A 19,243-nucleotide genomic window follows, 5' to 3' on the forward strand; every position below is an offset into this window, starting at 1 on the left:
AAAACATTTCTTATCAATCATAATTATACGTAAATGTAATAATTACATAGGGCAAAACATGTGTGAGCGCATATGTATGTATACGTGTATAAAATTTATATATTATACATATATAGACAAAGAGATTGAGAGTATGAGAGAGAGAGAGAGAAAGAGAGAGAGAATTACTAAGAATCAAGATGCTTAATAAAAAAATATATAACTTGTCATATAATTTATATTACCTGATTGATCACTTAATATATATCTAAAAACAATCATATATTCGTTATTAGAATTATGATTAAATTCTTAGACAATGTATTCAAAATAAAAATTAAATTTACATTTAAATAAAAATGTGTTAAATTACAACAGACTCTTTGACAAAGAGTTACCACTGGTTATCATAAAACACTAGCGTCAAAAATCTATTATCTAAATCTATGAAAGTTCTATACTATAGATTAGTATGAAACGTCAGAACTTAAAGAGGCAAAAGGATTAAGAATGGTACGATTGTCATCATAACGTAAAAATATAGTAGAAACATAGTTGTCTTATTTACAAGAAGAATAATAGAAAACTATCCAAAAATATTATTTTCGTGTTCAACCTATCACTACATCGAATGGTATCAATTATCGTTATATAGAAATGAGCTTATATTGGCTGAGAAGAGGATAGTATGGTGAATACGTTTTTTTAGTAAATGATGGTAAGACTGAAAAATAAGTGCAACATTGGAAAAATGACGACTATCTTGCTAGTATCTTCGTAAAATTTATATTTATATTTTATTTACTTATTGCCTTTTTAACAGGCAATGGGCTAAACAAACATTTCTGAACGTATTTCCAATTAAAAGTTCAACGTAAAAAGAAGGTACAATATATTTATATGTATGTTTATTATAGGTTAAGTTGATTACAGTTTTAATAAACCTGACTTATACAATGTTTACTATTTTCTAATTTTATTTTATTATTTTATCGTTAATATTATCGTTAAATTTTGCAACATTTTTTAATTATCCATTTTAATTATACTCAATTTATTGTGAACTTTTAGATATATAATATTACTTATACTATTTTTTAAGATTTAAGATAAAAGGTACAAAAATGATAAGATTTCATAGAATTCTTTCACAGTGATAATCTCAGCCAATTATTCTTATTTCAAGATAAGATAATAGTTGTACATTTTAGAATTATTAGTGCTGGCATTTATATATATATATACTTTTTCTACTTTCAATGTCATTCTAGGTAAATTAAACTAATTAGCCTTTACAATGACATATACATGCACATATATATATATGTATATATATGTATATATATATATATGTATATATATATGTATGAATTTTATTTCTTTTTTCTGGTTTCTGACTATTTAATCTTAACATCCACACACACACACAGATGTATTAGCAAACAGTATATCTATAATTCAAAAAATTTATTATTTTAAAATGATTTGTTACACATTTATAAATAATAAAATATTTGAATTTTATTTTACAGGCATAATGTTGAGCAGTATTATGAAACATATTTTACATTGTTGCTTGCTGCTAGTTGTTATTCTTATATTTGAATTTGTCTCCGGAGGACTGCAATGGAACACCAATAAAACAGAACAATTAGATCCCTGGGTCAGATATGGATTTGTTGGTGCTCTAATATTGTATCTATTAAGAAGTGTGACTTTTCTTTCACTTCCTCAAGTTCTATTTAATTTTGTTGGATTGACAATTTATAACGCATTTCCGGATAAAGTCGTTTTAAAAGGTTCACCCTTATTGGCTCCATTTATTTGTATCAGAATAGTAACGCGTGGTGATTATCCGCAATTAGTGAAGACTAATGTAAATAGAAATTTAAATAAATGTATAGAAGCGGGCCTTGAAAACTTCCAAATAGAAGTAGTAAGTGATAAACCAATAGGGTTGGTACCTCATCGTAGAATTAGAGAAATTGTTGTACCTGCTAATTATCGTACAAGTAGTGGTGCTTTGTTTAAAGCGCGCGCTTTACAATACTGCCTTGAAAATTCGGTTAACGAATTAGCTGATCATGATTGGATTGTACATTTGGATGAAGAGACATTAATGACGGAAAATTCGGTTCGTGGAATATTAAATTTTGTATTGGACGGAAAGCACCAATTTGGCCAAGGCCTAATCACGTATGCTAATGAAGATGTTGTTAATTGGATAACAACATTGGCAGATAGCTTTAGAGTAGCAGACGATATGGGAAAATTAAGATTACAATTTACAATGTTTCATAAACCATTATTTAGTATGAAAGGTTCTTATGTTGTCACGCAGGTAATTAGTAGATGATATTTTTTATTACTAAATCGGGTTTGTTTAAACAACATTTTTCTATGTTTTAGATGGCAGCAGAAAGAGAAGTTTCATTCAACAATGGTTTAGACGGATCTGTGGCGGAGGATTGTTTCTTTGCAATGAAGGCATTTTCTCAAGGTTACACGTTTAATTTTGTAGACGGAGAAATGTGGGAAAAATCGCCGTTTACTTTATGGGATTTTGTACAACAAAGAAAAAGGTGGCTACAAGGTATATTATTAGTAGTGCATTCCAAAGCAATTCCGTTGAAAAAAAAATTGCTACTAGGTATATCGTGTTACTCGTGGATAACGATGCCCTTATCTACTTCTAATATAGTTTTAGCAGGGCTATGTCCTATTAGTTGTTCTCCACTTATAGATTTTTTGTGCGCTTTTATAGGAGCAGTTAATATTTATATGTATGTATTTGGAGTAGTCAAATCATTTTCCTTATATCGTTTTGGCGTTGTTCGTTTTTTATTTTGTATATGTGGAGCGCTATCAACTATTCCTTTTAATTTAATTATTGAGAATGTTGCTGTTATATGGGGCATATTTGGTAATAAACATAAATTTTATGTTGTTAACAAAGAGTACAAACTGCCTGTAGTACTTGTATAAGTACCATATGTTCAGCAACGTATCATATGTGCATATAATCAGTACCTGTAAGTAAGTCTATGAAAATAGCAATATCATTGTCATGAAGAAATATCATTATGATAGATAGATAGATAGATAGATAAATAGATAGGTTGAAAATATTGATTAATGAAAAATTTTTGAAACTTAAAATATTTAATTACTTAAATAAGTATTTAAAGTCTTACCAGGAAGCCAAAAAATGTATTCAGTTCTATAATCTTGTATATTAATATATAAGGTATTATTTATTTATTATTAAAGAAATTTTAGTATTATTAGTTTAATAAATGTTTTCTATAATATTGATCAAATAATTCTTACTACATATCCATTTTTCAAAGCATTATTAAATGGCAATATGAATAAAGCTTAAATGAACATTATAGATGCTCTTTTTATAGCATACATTTATCTTTACAATCTGTAAAATAATAAATACGAACAAATAACTTATAATGTAATTGCATGATATTCAATCTAAGGCAATTTAATGTTATTTAAAAACGAGCACTTGCAATGCATTACAATTATATACACATATAAATATATTTTGTTCTTTTTTTATTATTATTTGTAAATTAATGTAGAATAATTGCGTACTTATATATAATCAAAAATATATTAATATTATCTGTGATAGAGATGTCTAACGGATTAATCTTCATTTCTACTTTATTAGAGCTTTATTAATCTAATTATACATTTTGTAAATGAACAAAATATAAAAGCTAAGTGCTATTAAAATAACATACATTACGTATTGCAATGAGGTCAATGTATTTGCAATAGCAAGCATAACAATTCAAGTAACACTTATTATTCTTATAAGCTAATTGTAAGTCTATTTAGGCATCTCTGACTCTATGATATAAACATCTTTATATGTATACGATATAATGTTATTAATTTAATTCTATTATATTAGATTAATTAAAAATCTTTACATAATATTCAGTATAAAATACTAAAATTATTTTATTTATTGACAAGATAAAAAAAATTCAAAATTTTAAAAAATAAAACTACTTATATAACATTTATTATAATTTAATGTAGATAAATATTTTGAACGCAGATTTTGAATCGCTGAAACAATTTTTCAACAACATTTACATAAAGGTTTATCGTTTCCAAATTTTGAGTTTCGAGATATTATTAATGTTTATTTTCAATCTTCTACAGTCTAGTTGCAATTAAATGATCAAACGAGGCTAATTTATAAAGATTTTATATTTTTGAAAGCATATTTATCTACAATAAAAACAAACATACAAAGAAAAAATTTAATATGACCCTTTCATTGTAAAACTAAAGGGAAGTTACTTTTTTTTTCTCCACGTATATAATTCTATACTGTTTTTGTGCTATATAAAAATAGTTTTACTCGATAGAATATCGAAGAATGCGTATTGTATTATTTTCGTTGTCATGCGACAAGTAAAAAAAAGTGATGGTAAAAATAAATTTATGTTGCAAAAAAGTATTAATTTTAATCTTAACAAAATATTCTAGATTTTTTATAAAATACTGAATACTAAAATATATTCTTTTTAAAAGATTGTTATTTTAAATTTGTGTACCTCTTAGGTCTGTGCTTTATTGTTTCGTATAATGACGAGATAAATCTCAGAGTATAATCTCAATATTTAGTTAAGTAATATAAGTAGTAGATAAGATTATTCAAAAAGACTTAAGCTACCTAGTCATAAACTTTAAAAGAAAGAAAAATAAAATTGACATGTTACTGACCGTTGAATGTAATGGTAATAATGAATATGTGAACGTATTATTATTATGTCTATGTCATTTATTTCTAACAAAAGAATGTGATTCTTTAAAAGATTATGTTCAATATTGAAAATTATAAATTAGAAAATGTTTAAATGTATATATGTGACTTAACACGCGTATGCATAAATATGCACGGACCAAACTTGGTTTATATTAATAAAATCATTAAATGCATAAGTTATTAATGAGATATATGATAATAACCATGAAACAAAATATTAAAATTACTCTAAAAATATGTGACTGCGCGTTGTGACTAATTTTTTAAACCATAAAATACAAAAATGAGATTATTTAATTAAAGCTGAATAATAGATGATATCTTTGCATTTAGGATAATAGAAAAAAATATACAGGACGAATGTAAATTTACAAAATAATATTTAAATATAGGATTTTTATAATTATTTTTATAACTAAAATGGCTTAACTTGTACTATTATATTTATACATATATATTACATAATGCACATTAAATTATCAGCATTAAAACGATTAAGAAATATATGAATACTTAAATTTGTTTCATATATACATCAGTTAGAAAGCGAAGGTGAAAGATTAACATCTAAAGGATTATGTTTTTTAGTAGACATAGAATCTATATTTTCTAATAATCTCTCTTGACGTTGTTGATTAACAGGAGCAGTTGCAGGTGTATATTTATTGGATATCAATCCTTCTATATGGTATCCAATAAAACCGATAACACAACCAAATGGAAGTGCTATGTATGGTATATTTCTATGCACAATTCTTGTTATTAGGGACCACATCATCTGAAATAGAAGACATGTATATTTTTATTTCTTCTTTTTTTATACAGAATGATTTCTAAATCTATACTAATATATGTGCGTGAATAATGAAACAGTCTTTATTTATAAGAGCAAATACAAAAAAAGACTCTTTTGACAATTACTATTTTATTTATTAATAGTACCTTAAAACGATGATTATTTTATTGTTGTTTTATGAAAGAACACGACCACATTTATACCGAACGTGTGTGCTATGTGTCATGTATATGTATATATGCATGCATAAATGTAACCTACACTTACGCTAGAGAGTAAAATGTTTCATACATTAATTAATTATTTGAAAATAATACAATAATTATTAAAAAATTGAAATTCTCAAAATTGAAAATTCTTTTAAATTACAATGCATCAATTATTTATTAGTCTACTAAAATTATCTTTATGCGTTTTTACACGACAGCGCCATGATACCATATAGATGTACATTATAATTATAATGATCGATTATTGCCTTAACTGGTTTAAAAACATAATGTTTAAATTATTTCAAATTACATACTTGTTATAAATATTTAAATAATAGCGTATTTGTTTAAACACTTTATAACCATCAATCGTGTACAAGCATTATTATTATCACGTGATATTTTACTATGCGCAAATTTGAAAGTAGTATTGGCGTTGATATTTATTGATGAAGAAAACAACAAAATAAGAGTTAATAATAGATTAGTTTATAATACTAGTAATAAAAATTAACAATACAGTTTAAAATTAAAAAAAAAATTATAACGAAGAAATAATTAATGTTCGTATTTAATAAATTCTGGATCTTTTCATAATAGAGCAAAGCCTTATTTGCTTTTCTTCCTAATTGGAACACGTAAAGCATGCAATGCCGAATATGGTTTTCATCTGTCATCTTTTCGACAGTTAAATGTAGCGCTTCAACATCAATCAGCGCCCTCTTTTTTAACGACGTATCTGCGCATTGCAAAAAATTTAAATTTCAATGCCATCATGCAACCGCCACCCAATCAGCAGATTCTACAATAGCGCGTTTATTTATAAAATCACATGTACTTAAATCTGAACCTGTGGCCGTCACGCCAAAGCTTGGCGCCTCCGGCACTCTTACCGTCACGCCCCTAGTGGCGAAACAAAAGAACTAAAAAAACACCACGCATTTGAACAACCGCTGCTATTCGCTCTTCCGTTCCAACCACCGAGCTAGACACACGCGTACTCATGAGCAGTAAACAAAGACGTGAAACTAGTCACTACTTCCTTTTACACTTTAAGATTTTGTTAAGTTTGTTATATATTTTGTACAAGACCTTTTTGATACGTTTTATAATAAAATATTTATATAATATTTTTCCCTAGTGAATTAGTGATTTCCTAATATAATTGAACACGCTACAAACCTCTAAACACCACCGCCGCCCTCGTGGAGAATTATCGTACTTGGTATTTTTTTATTTTTAACAACACAAATTCGACGAAAACGCCTCTTTTTATATAGACTTCGTAGTTCTAACGGTTTAATCCGCAAATACCAATATTTTATCACATAGTGGCTTTTTTACCTAACTTTTTGTCCATAAAAAATTGTAAATAATGCATAGTAATAATAACTACGTAATCGAGTTACGATTCGTGTATGATATTTGACCATCTAGGTAATATATATTGATGGAGAATTTAGTTTGATCTTTAAATTTGGCGGGAATGTTACCGGCAAATGTTTTATTCGGTATCTCTTTGTTAAAGAAATTGTACTAATTTTTTGTTTTTGTGTATCTTTCAAAAATGGAGAAAATTAATATGAATATTTTAACCGTAAAAGAGAACAACGATGATAACACCGATAATATCAAGAACGTAATAGATGATAATAGTTCATCAAGTGTAATAAGTTAGTATAAAAAATGTTATATTCAAACATGTGAGATTTGATAATAGTTAGGTCATCATGTTAATAATAATTATTATTTAAGGTGAATCGTCCGATAATAAAACTGCAATTTATACCGAACAAAATAATAATTTATTTGAAGTTAAGGCAGGGAAACGAAAGAGAAGTCAAGAAGAGAGTGCTGAAGAGCTTAAAGAGAAACGTATAGCACAGGAGAAATATGATAAAGAATTACACGAACAAAGATATAAACGTTTGATGCATCTTTTAAATCAAAGCCAAGTTTATGCTACTTGTTTGCTGGATAAGATTTCTTTTGCTTTATCGGAAGTAAAGACGGATAATGAAAAGGAGAAGAAAGAAATATCGGTTACGAATGAAAATATACCACTGCAAAAAAAAAAGAAAAGAAATGTTAAACAAGAATATGATATAAGACAATTTGTTACGACCAAGGTAAATAGGGTGTTTTCAAATTCAATGTTTGTACAGTACATAAAATACACACTATAATGAGTCAAAAAGTATTTTTATGTTAGTTATTTATGTAGATTCACCTCCTGCTTGCTTGAACGATTAGTTATAACTGATAAAACACCAATCCTATAGGTCACTCCATATAAAATACGCTCACGTTTTGTTTTACATTTGAAGAATTTAAACCACGTTTTAATATATTTAAATTTTTCTTTTAGATTAAAAGCACATTAAAAAATAAATTGAATTTAAGTGAAGAAGAAATAGCAGATGAATTGTTAAATTCTGATGCTCAAAGTCAAGAAGAAATTATTGAATTTCCCAAATATTTTAATGGTTCTTTATATAGTTATCAGAAAGATGGCCTGGAATGGTTAAAAGTACTCTACGAGAATGGATTAAATGGTATTTTAGCCGATGAAATGGGACTTGGAAAAACAATTCAAGTAATAGCATTGATATGTCATCTTATAGAGAAGCGACAATCTGGGCCTTATTTAATAATTGTACCACTTTCTACATTGCCAAATTGGATTTCTGAATTTTCTAAGTTTGCCCCATCTTTACCAGTTGTAGTATTTTATGGCTCAGGATCTGTAAGGAAATCTCTCCGTAAAAAAATTACCCAATCTTATCACATTATGGATGGATTTAAAACACCACCTATTGTATTGTGCACATTTGAAACGCCAATACAAGAAAGTAATTTTATTTCCAACATAAATTGGAGATATATAATTATAGACGAGGGTCATAGAATTAAAAATTATAATTGTCTATTAGGAAAGTAAGTTGACACACACAACATCTCTAATATACAATATATCTTAAATAGACATATAGCACTGACAATGAAAGTTATTTTATTTATATTTATTTCTGGTATTATTATCATTTATTATTTTATTATATTTTATTATAGGATTTTAAGAACATTTAAATCTATGAACCGTCTTTTATTGACTGGTACACCGCTTCAAAATAATCTATCTGAATTGTGGTCACTTCTTAATTTTTTATTACCAGATATATTTAACGACCTGACTGTTTTTGAATCCTGGTTTAATGTTAAGGAAATACAGAGTATGGATGGTAAAGAAAAAATTTTAAAACAAGAAGAAGAAAAGCAAGTTTTATCAGCGTTAAGGAACATTTTGAAGCCGTTTGTTTTAAGACGTGAAAAGGCAGATGTCAATATAAATATTCCATCTAGAAAAGAAGTTATTGTTTATGCTCCACTCACTTGCTTGCAGCGTGAGTTATATAAAGCAGTTTTGAACATTAGCCTTAATAGCAAAAAACCTAAGGAAGAATTTGTTTTGGATATAACAAATGGCATTAGACCTAAAAGAAAGTGCGTATTAAAAAATATGTATAAAAATTCAAATGATTCGACATCTTTTGTATCAGAAAAAGAAAATAAACTAACAGATCAGATAGAAAGTAAACTTGATTTATGGAAAGGGCATATCAATATTACTGATGAGAATCGTGATTTCTTACTTAATATAAATTTAAAAAATAAGGGTAAATAATTAAAAAATTTTATAATTATACAGATACATATTTATTATGTATTGTTTCTAGAAATAAATAATTTAAACTGCTAGTTTTATCAATGAATATGTTTTATGATATTTCAGGAATTGTATATAAAAAGATTGTTAATCATCCGTATTTGCTTTTGAAACCTTTGGATCTAGCTATTATGCCAAGAAGTGATTCAAACAAACTCATCAAATCTTCTGGCAAACTTATGGTGCTGGATGCAATGTTAGCTAAGTTAAAGAGCCAAAGGCATAAAGTTCTTTTATTTTCAACAATGACTACGATACTCGATTTAATAGAAGATTATCTCGCATTACGAAATTATATCTATCTTAGATTAGATGGGTCCGATAAATTAGAAGATAGAGATTTAAGGATTAAGCAATTTAACAGTGATCATAAAGTATTTTTGTTTCTTATCTCTACTAAAGCTGGTGGAACAGGAATTAATCTTGCATCCGCCGATACTGTGATAATATATGATAGTGACTGGGTATATTATTAAATCTTATATATTAAATTATGCACAATTTTGAAAATAAAATTATATCAAATGTGAATAACATTCGCAGAATCCACAAGTAGATATACAAGCGATGGCACGTTGTCATAGGATCGGTCAAACCCGTCCTGTTGTAATTTATAAATTATGTACTAAAGGAACAATCGATGAATCAATCGTTTCACGTGCTCACGCTAAACGATTATTGGAAAAGATGGTTATATCTAAAAATTTGTGTAGTTCGATAAATATGTGTACTGAAGAAATGCTTAAGGATTTGGAACAACTTTTAGAATCAACTGAATCTTATTCCGTAACATCTTCAGAAAATGGTAATTTTCTACATTTATTTATTTTTTACACTTAACTTTATCTAGAGCTATATAAAATATAGCACAATTCTACATTCATAAATTTAAATATTTATTACGGATCTAAATGCATTATGATTTTTTTTAATTACATATAAAAAATACAATGTCTTATGAGAAAAGAGATAATAAATACAAACAATAATTCTTTTTAGTATACACGGAAGCAGAACTCAATAAACTAATGGATAGAAGTGATTTGGTATGATTTCGATGTAATAATAAAATTTGATTGATACAAACAAATCTTAATTATACTCAACTCAACTAAAATATAAAGCAATTTTTCAAAGATATTAATTTTATAAAACCATAGTTCAAACTCGTACAAATATTAAAATGGATTTTCATCTATTTTGTTATCGATAAGCATTATATTTATTAAGTATTTATTTTGCATGCTTTAAACAGCGAATTTTTGTTGAATTTGAAAACAATCAAATTCTGTTTAATTTAACTTTTTTTTTTTTCTTGTTTCTAAGTGATTAGTGATTTAATATATAATACGATAAGTTATTATTTTTCTACATAAACGTGCTAATATATTATTTTTCAATTGATATTATGAACAATTGTGAATATAGTTATAAGTGTTTGACATCCTATGTTAGATTAACACTTTGAGTGCTATATTAGTCCCCCTAGGGAATAACAGTCAACTTTCCGTTCAGACGGCGTCAGTCCCTGGGGACTGACAGCTAACTTTTTGATGGTCGATATCGAATTACATTTAAAAAATTCATGTTATAGTTGTAATGAATTTTATTAAAACATTTTAAATAAAGATGTGGTTGAGATTGGCACATTTTACAGTACTCACTTGCCACCGCCTGAGCGGAAAGTATAACACAATAGGCGCCGCACTCAACGTGTTATTTAAATTTAAAACATTGTAGATAGTATCTTTTTATATTCTTTTATATTCTTTAATTCGTATTAGAAATTATACAAAAACATGTAAAACGTATTGAATACAATTTTTTTATTTTTTAAAACGCATTGCATTCTTTCCCGTTAAGGAGTTTTTATAAGTGTGAGCCAATTGATCACGAAATTCTGCTTCTAATCTTATATAGGTTCCACCTGTTTTAAGAAATAGTATAGTATATTATAGTATGTATTATATATAAATTGAATTAGTACATACCTATTGGTAAAATATTTTTATAAATTTGATTACGTTGTCTATTATATGATTTTGCCAATAAAATGTGTTCTACAGATGTTCGTTTTGTTAAGAGCGAAATCATTTGTGCATTAACTCTTTCTTCAAAATCTCTTTGGTTATCTTGATTATATCTTATCATTAAATTTGTACTCCAACATCTACTATTTTCCCTATATATTAAAACAATTAGTATATAGTTTATAGAAAATTAAGAAAGAAATATTATTACTATACCTTTTGATGGTTGTAGTTTTAATTTTTTTTTTTGATTTCTTAATTGTCTTTAAACTGGACCATACTGATGATTCTTCGCTGTCACATGAATCATTATCTGTATTATCATCATTATTTATTTCCAATTCATCGTCATCGCTGCATGTAACTGAAGAACTAGTAGAAGTTTTGTCCATTGTTTGATGATAATCTTTTTGCAAAGATTTGTCTAAATCTATTATTTGAGTAGACTTATGGAATAATGATCCATTCCAAACTTTACCTATATTTATAGAAAATACTTAATATCCTCTACAATTTGTCTCTTAACAAATTATACAATAACAAGTTTGTGTGTGTTATGTTGTATAAACATTTGTTCATTTCTTTATTCCTTATAAAAACATTTTATAGTATTTTATTGTACCTAACAGACCTAGTTGTGGTCTAGATGGTACAAGTTCTAAGCCGTTCCACCACATTGTTTCCTTACAGATTAATTTTCCTGGTTGAATAGTTGAATCATGTGGTACTAATCTTACCATTTTTTCTGGATAAAATAGCTGAGGTGGTTCTATAGATATAATATCTTTATATGTTAGGAAAATGTTCAATATGTTCATGTCATTTTCTGTTTTGATGTTTGGTACATGTTCCTAATCAAAAAAAAAAAGAGTATAGTAAAGAAATAAATATAAGTTAGCATATAATTAATAAACATATCATTTTTAAATTATACCCCCCTATGATAATCAGAAAAAACTAATAGTAAATTATGGACCTTGTATTTGCAACCATATTGATTAGGTAAAACTTCAAATCTGTAAGCACGTTGACTACAACAGGGATATCTGCCCAATGGAAATGGCATAGATCTTTGATGCTCATTAACAAAAAATTGTGGGCATTCAGGATGATAACAACACCAACCCATTTGGTGGATTGAAAAATATGTATTACAACATTGACAAAAGAGAAAATGACAATCACCCCATAATCTCCAATATACTTTACGCCATGAACGTAATTCTAAGCGCAAATTGGTAATATATTCATTTAATGACCACGTTGAATCTCTAAAACAAAAAAAGAAAACAAATTTTCTTTCCTTTTCTACCATTACATAAAATAATTGATATATCAAATAATATATCAATGTTACCTTGTATGTCTATTATGAATGGTCCCCTTATTATCTATTTGCATAGCAGTTGAAACACATGGAATGAAATCAGAAATTGATTGAACTACATTTTTATTACATTTACCACATTTAAACAAAGTAGCCAAAGAACCATAATGTCCTCTTTTATTATCTGGATTAATTTCTATTAATGACACGATGAACTGGCAGAACAATTGGCTTTGAATTTTATCTTTTTTGTCTTGCAAATTTTCTATATCCTCATTTGTAAATAGTTTAGCCAATCTTATAATATAAAATATAATGAAAATATTAAAAGTTAATCGTTTAAAAATATGAAATATATATTTTACCTTGTAAGAAGATTATCGTTCAGACATGTTAAAGTTGTAGATGTTTTTAAGATATCTGACATATTGTCGTAACAATACTGTAAACAATTTTCTATTAATGGTTCCATTTGTAGAAAGGATGCAGAAACCATTATCGGAATAACATTGCTTGCATCTAAAGTAGGCCATTCAGATTTTTTAGTGATATCTTTTTTAACCCATCTCATTAACCAGTCAAATATAACTATATCACAATGAACAGATATATCCATTTCTTCTAATTTCTTGTTGGTCGTTATACCAGCAAAATAATGCATTTTTTGTATAAGTAATTTTTGAGGACATCGAAATTCTTTCTTCATATTTTTTCCTTCGTCGCATACACGAATTTCTACTTCTGTCATACTAATGATAAACATAAAACAAAAAAGAGAAACTAAAATTGTACGAATACATTGATCTATGAAAATTAACGCGTATTACTATAATGGTAGTGCGTTTTTGTAATAAAATGAAATTGTTCAAAAAAAACAAAAAAATAAATATGGAATAATATATTTTGGATTGATTAAGTAACATATATAATTTTTCATAATATTATCATATAAATTGATAACACCAAAAAGCAAGATTTAAATGAAATACTAACTCTGCAGTTTTTTTAGTTTGCTTATTTTTTTCTTTATCTTTAGAGATTGATAGATTATTCATTATTCCGTTATCAATATTGTTGGGTAAAGAAGTACTTTTTTTGATGTCTATACTAGCATTGGGTTTTTTAATAATAGGTTGTGATGTTACAGGCTTCGGAAGCATATATGGCAGTATAGAATCTAACAATCCTTCGTGCAATATATCACTCAAATTTTTTCTCATTACATTTGTTAAAGTATGTTCTTTTTCTTCTGTGTTTAATTTAGTTTTTGATAGTTCTACGTGTGATAGATGCTCCAACGATTGATTTTTATCCTTAATATTATTTTCTTTAGATTTTGTATTTTGGAATTGGTCTTGCTTTTCGGAACAATTTACAGTTCGCAAAAATAGTACTGATTCAGTATCATGAACGCTTTGTAAAGGTTTTATTTCTTGTTTATATTGATTAGTAGTCGAAGGTAACGGTAAATTATTATCAACTTTATTATTTTCTATCTCTGGTATATAGAATTCTGCTTTTTTGCTCATACACGTATTTAGCGCTTTTGTTAAATCCGAAATTTCATTGTTAGAACTTTCAAATTCATTAGATTTAAAATCATTGGGTAGTTGACCGTTGTTAGGTGACTTTTTATTATTGATTGTCATATCCAAATTTAAATTGATTTTTGCCAATTTATTCCAATCTATTTCGCTTTTATTTGTTAGAACAGCAGCCAAGCCTTCAAAGCTGTCGTTGACTTGATACGCAGTTCTCATAAATTCAAAGAACATTCCGATAGTTAGTTTGGGATATTTATTATTCTTGATATTGTATATATCCTTGGATAATCCGTAATTAATTTCATTTGGCTCTGTTTTTCCTTGAGATTTATCTTTCAATAGATTAATAAATAATATGAAGTATTAATAAATGTTTAGTTAATAAAGAAAATATCATTAACATAGTGTTTATACAACTAATAACAAATAAATGTAAATTTGTACCTTTTTTATCAGCAGAATTTGATGTTAAGAATGAACACGAATGTCTTTTTGATATTAGATTTCGATTTTTATTTAATTCCATTTTTACATAATAATAATAATAATAATAATAATAATAATAATATTAATAATAATATACTAATAATTTGTATATTTTCTATAAATTTTGATAGATGGTTGAGAATCGCTTATTATTATTTTTTTCAATTTTGAACTGTTATAATTTTTAATTGTATATTCATTACTATAAACGACAAATTTTAAAGTATATTACATAATATAAATAGTTTAACTTTATCCATTATAGAACAATTAAATCGATTTTTATCGCTGACTGATACTGCCAGCGATGTATTTTGAAGATTAGTTTGTTTTGGTTATTTCAATGATATTTAAATGCACTCTAGCCTTTTAAACAATCCTACCAACATGACAATCAAACTTTATCCTATGAGCAACATCAAAAATACATATAGTATTACCAATATCTCGTGGTGATGATAATAATAATAATAATAATAATATATGAGTTTCAAAGGGAAATTAAAGACAGTTAATAAATTTGATGAACAATTTATTATGACCTTGTTGAACGTTTCGTCCCTTACTGGGGACTTCCTCAGCAACTACAAATTTTTTAATTATGACTTGTTAAAAAACTATATAAACATTACAATAAATAAACTCTAATTTTTTTTTTTACCTTGATCACTTAGTTCACGCGTCAATACATATTATCTTATTTCCAGAGTCATACATTACAATAAAACTTAACATATTATAGTATAATTAATCCTAAAAACACCTTATCTCGTCACACGTAATCATATACTGAATTCTATCTAGACTAGTGTTTAATAATCTAGRTATCTTCCGTATTATGATGTCCTCTATCAGTGTGTCCTGTTATGATAATTAAATTTTAAAATTTCGTTATAGATGTTGTTTAGAATATTCGTGTTTGTTCTGTAGTTAACTGTATTATTATTTGTTATATGGTACATTTCGCTTATGTTTCTTTTGTACCAATTGTCTTCTCTATCTAAAATGTCTGTCTCATCAAATTTGAACTTGTGTCCTGTTATAAAATGGTGCTCGGCTAACGCAGTAATATTATTCTTTTGAGCATTTGTAGGTTTGCAGTCATTCTTATGTTGTTCTAATCTTTNGATTGTTCTAGTTTATCAACCTTGTCTTTTAGTTTTGTGAATATTGAATTTATTTTAACTAAGTTATAAAAAACTAGTTTTACATTAGTATTTCTGAAACATTTTTTTTCTTTTATTCGATAAAGGTTTGACAAACGGAAAGACCCAAGGAAGTGCCAGTAGGCACTTTAATAAAAGATCTAGAAGAAGGTATAAAAAATATTTACATCGAAAATGTTGACACTAAAATAATAAAGGATGAGCAAAATAATGTAAGATCAAAAGCGGTGAGAATAATTTCGAACTATTACAATAATAAAAAAAACCAAAAACTATGGAAGAATGAAATGAAAGAWAACTATCTAACAACAAAACGTTTCTTGAAACAGAATCCGAACTTAATAATAACAAGATCGGATAAAGGAAATAACACAGTTATCATGGAAAAGGAAGAATACATCAAAGAAATGAAAAAACTGTTGGAAGATAGAAACACATACAGTATTTTAAGCAAGGATCCTACCAACAGATTTGARAAATTGGCGAATAATTTAACAATAAAATTACAAAATGAATCCATCATCTAATGTATGACTCTGAAAATAAAATAATATRTATTGACGCGTGAACTAAGTGATCAAGGTAAAAAAAAAATTAGAGTTTATTTATTGTAATGTTTATATATTTTTTTAACAAGTCATAATTAAAAAATTTGTAGTTGCTGAGGAAGTCCCCAGTAAGGGACGAAACGTTCAACAAGGTCATAATAAATTGTTCATCAAATTTATTAACTGTCTTTAATTTCCCTTTGAAACTCATATATATTAATATACTGTTGGGACAAGAATATTGATAATTAAAAAAAATAATAATAATAATTTTGTTATAAATTTAAATGTTAATTTAAATTATTATCGCGAATTGAATAGAAGAAGAATGATCATATATTTTTGTCAAATTGTGTTTGACAAATTTTATAAAATAATTCATGCAGTTTATTATGACGTATACAAAATGATTGAAAATATTTGAAGAAAATACTCTATTAGCATTAAATATTTATGTTAGAATTAATATGTAATATTAAATCTAATATAAATTTAGTATCACAATCTTTCGTAAAAAGTAATTGACAAATTCATTAAAATATGTATTGAATATGTCTACATAATATAACGGTAGATATATTATGTTTAAACAAATGTGTATTTTGAAAATATTCATATACATATAATATAAGATACGATAAGACAATAACATAATTGTGACATATATTAGGAACACCCGCAGATTTAAAAATTATTCAAAAACTTTATATCAATTAATTTATCTCGTATTTCTAAACTACATTGCTAATATGCTCAATGATCTCTTAATATTGGATGTGTCGGGCAATGACACAGCCCACTTTTTTAATCCTATCAATAAAACAGAACTTGTTACCAAGATTGCCCCACCTACCGAATATTTATTAGGTATTTCGTTGAAAAAGAGAACTTGCCAGAAAAATGCGAAAACTATATCAGTCGATCTTGCTATAGCGACAGGACCAGCCTGTTCTATTTGTAAAGCTAAAGTAAGTAAAATTTGACCTCCAAAACTGAATAATGCAAGAGCAACAACCAACAATCTGTCGGCTCCGCAACGAGGTAAACAAAGAGCACCGATTGCCCAAGAAAAAATAACTGTTTGTATTAGAGCAAGCGATCCAAAATTTGTCATAATAACAGAAAAATGAAGACCTTTTAATGCACGCAATAAGACGTAAACATTAGCACCAAATAAAGTTGCAGAAAATGCTGCTATTGCACCCCATAAATTTGCATGTTCCGATGTATTATTACCATCTGATAGAGATTCTATGGTATTTCCAAATATTAACGGTGGACGAGTTATTAAAACAACCCCAATTAATGTTAAACATACGGTCAATATGTTAAATAATCCAAAAGGCTCTTTCAAAAATATTTTCGCAAATATTGCTACAAATACAGGCACGGAAAATACTACAATGGAAGCATCCGCTAAAGGCATATATCTAAAAGCATAAAAACTAAGCACGAGAGCAGTTGTACCTACAAAACTTCGCAATATTAACATTATCCGACGTCCTTTGGGAAACGGATGTTCACCTTTGTAAATTAAAATTGGTATTGCTGGTAATAATACCCCAACGAATCGAAATGCTGCCAATTCCATTGGATTAATTTCTACTAATCCTTTAACAATAACGCTACATAATGAGAAAAATAAAGATGAAAGTGTTGCTAGTACTAAACCAAGATATGGACATGATTTACAAATTGGGGCTGAAATTTGCTTTTGATGGAAGGCTGTATTACTTTCCACATCTTCGTCAACTAAATGTTGTAACTCGATGTGTTTTGACATATCTAAAAGAAGAGAGAAAAAATGTTTTATAAACATTTTTCATTTAATATCATCGTCTAAAAAATAATCATCTGTATATATGTAATTATTATAAATACCTTTAGAAATGAGCCTTGATACAAACTTGTTAAACCTTAACTTTCATTGAGTTTCACATATATTATATTATATATTTATATACTCTATATTATATTTATAATAAATATTTATTAATAGAGACTGTAAAATGGAATAAGGGTTTATTAAATGGAATGATGATTATTGTCATTTCCTAACATAAATTTATTTTCTAATATAGGAAAAATATTAGTCATATATTAATATTACTATCAATTAATACTTATGATAAAGTGCACTCACTTAATCATCCCATTTATCATTGTTGCAGAGAATAAAAACTTCTATGATGATTATTAATCGTGATTAGATTATAAGACTAGATTGTGGAATAAGTAAAAAAAAAGACTAAATCATGGAATAATTTTAGTAAAATATATCTTCTTTACAGTTTAATAATTATCATCCAGAAACCACCGCAGTACCAAGTTAAAGTTAATTATCAATTCATAATATCGTGCCAATGAATTGTGTCATCTTGGTAAAAGGTTATTCTTCTGTGACTTCAATTAGACTTTTTGTTACATTACATTTTTTAAACATTTTATTTATTTGTTTGTTTGTTAATTTAATCAATATCATTACTTTCAGATTCTTTTTTCACATATTAACACAGATAAATAGAATCATTAAGAATTTATTAATCAATGTTTAACTTTCGTAGCTGATCATACTTAATAGCATTCCGAAGTCATTTCCAAAGTATTTGTGACGCAAATATCGTATA

General features: G+C 26.8%; 5 protein-coding genes and 2 long non-coding RNA genes across 9 annotated transcripts in view; 3 read left to right on the forward strand and 4 right to left on the reverse strand.

Annotated features, from left to right (window-relative positions):
• The window catches only part of LOC106789367 (inositol polyphosphate 5-phosphatase OCRL-1), a 5,895-nt gene extending 5,377 nt beyond the window's left edge, over positions 1–518 (reverse strand). Inside the window, exon 1 of the mRNA XM_014753513.1 lies at positions 225–518. The gene's annotated coding sequence lies outside the window, so the exon portion shown is untranslated. The remainder of the gene's footprint in view (positions 1–224) is intronic.
• An 89-nt stretch (positions 519–607) lies between these two features.
• On the forward strand, positions 608–3,211 carry LOC106789369 (beta-1,4-mannosyltransferase egh). 2 transcript variants are annotated; one of them, XM_014753518.1, is made up of 4 exons: positions 608–697; positions 803–864; positions 1,512–2,320; positions 2,389–3,211. In XM_014753518.1, the coding sequence occupies exons 3-4, from the start codon at positions 1,517–1,519 to the stop codon at positions 2,962–2,964; spliced, it is 1,380 nt and encodes a 459-aa protein (XP_014609004.1). In that variant the 5' UTR covers positions 608–697; positions 803–864; positions 1,512–1,516; the 3' UTR covers positions 2,965–3,211. The 2 variants fall into 2 exon arrangements, with proteins under 2 accessions (XP_014609004.1, XP_014609003.1); XM_014753517.1 differs by lacking the exon at positions 608–697 and having other exon boundaries at positions 704–864.
• Positions 3,212–5,210: 1,999 nt separating this feature from the next.
• On the reverse strand, positions 5,211–6,292 carry LOC106789393. 2 transcript variants are annotated; one of them, XR_001381986.1, is made up of 2 exons: positions 6,103–6,292; positions 5,211–5,558 (listed from the first exon to the last, which is right to left on the reverse strand). It is a non-coding gene; the product is annotated as an uncharacterized LOC106789393 (long non-coding RNA). The 2 variants fall into 2 exon arrangements; XR_001381987.1 differs by lacking the exon at positions 6,103–6,292 and adding an exon at positions 5,844–6,075 and having other exon boundaries at positions 5,463–5,558.
• Positions 6,293–7,008: 716 nt separating this feature from the next.
• Positions 7,009–10,882, forward strand: LOC106789384 (lymphocyte-specific helicase-like). The gene is made up of 7 exons (XM_014753543.1): positions 7,009–7,461; positions 7,544–7,917; positions 8,157–8,725; positions 8,861–9,465; positions 9,582–9,979; positions 10,059–10,320; positions 10,515–10,882. Exons 1-7 carry the CDS (start codon positions 7,356–7,358, stop codon positions 10,565–10,567), a joined length of 2,367 nt encoding a protein of 788 aa, XP_014609029.1. The 5' UTR covers positions 7,009–7,355; the 3' UTR covers positions 10,568–10,882.
• A 412-nt stretch (positions 10,883–11,294) lies between these two features.
• Positions 11,295–14,942, reverse strand: LOC106789361 (uncharacterized protein KIAA1841). The gene is made up of 9 exons (XM_014753503.1): positions 14,861–14,942; positions 13,866–14,748; positions 13,238–13,621; positions 12,903–13,169; positions 12,522–12,816; positions 12,168–12,396; positions 11,762–12,023; positions 11,507–11,697; positions 11,295–11,442 (listed from the first exon to the last, which is right to left on the reverse strand). The coding sequence occupies exons 1-9, from the start codon at positions 14,940–14,942 to the stop codon at positions 11,342–11,344; spliced, it is 2,694 nt and encodes an 897-aa protein (XP_014608989.1). The 3' UTR covers positions 11,295–11,341.
• A 696-nt stretch (positions 14,943–15,638) lies between these two features.
• LOC106789386 lies at positions 15,639–16,795 on the forward strand. The gene is made up of 4 exons (XR_001381985.1): positions 15,639–15,991; positions 16,155–16,295; positions 16,398–16,650; positions 16,727–16,795. It is a non-coding gene; the product is annotated as an uncharacterized LOC106789386 (long non-coding RNA).
• A 366-nt stretch (positions 16,796–17,161) lies between these two features.
• On the reverse strand, positions 17,162–19,232 carry LOC106789385 (solute carrier family 35 member G1-like). The gene is made up of 3 exons (XM_014753544.1): positions 18,760–19,232; positions 18,498–18,618; positions 17,162–18,401 (listed from the first exon to the last, which is right to left on the reverse strand). The coding sequence occupies exon 3, from the start codon at positions 18,397–18,399 to the stop codon at positions 17,353–17,355; it is 1,047 nt and encodes a 348-aa protein (XP_014609030.1). The 5' UTR covers positions 18,400–18,401; positions 18,498–18,618; positions 18,760–19,232; the 3' UTR covers positions 17,162–17,352.
• Between the last annotated feature and the right edge of the window lie 11 nt (positions 19,233–19,243).

The sequence above is a fragment of the Polistes canadensis genome, unplaced genomic scaffold (assembly GCF_001313835.1).
Source record: "Polistes canadensis isolate GaletaPanama2010 unplaced genomic scaffold, ASM131383v1 scaffold_181, whole genome shotgun sequence".
NCBI lineage: Eukaryota > Metazoa > Arthropoda > Insecta > Hymenoptera > Vespidae > Polistes > Polistes canadensis.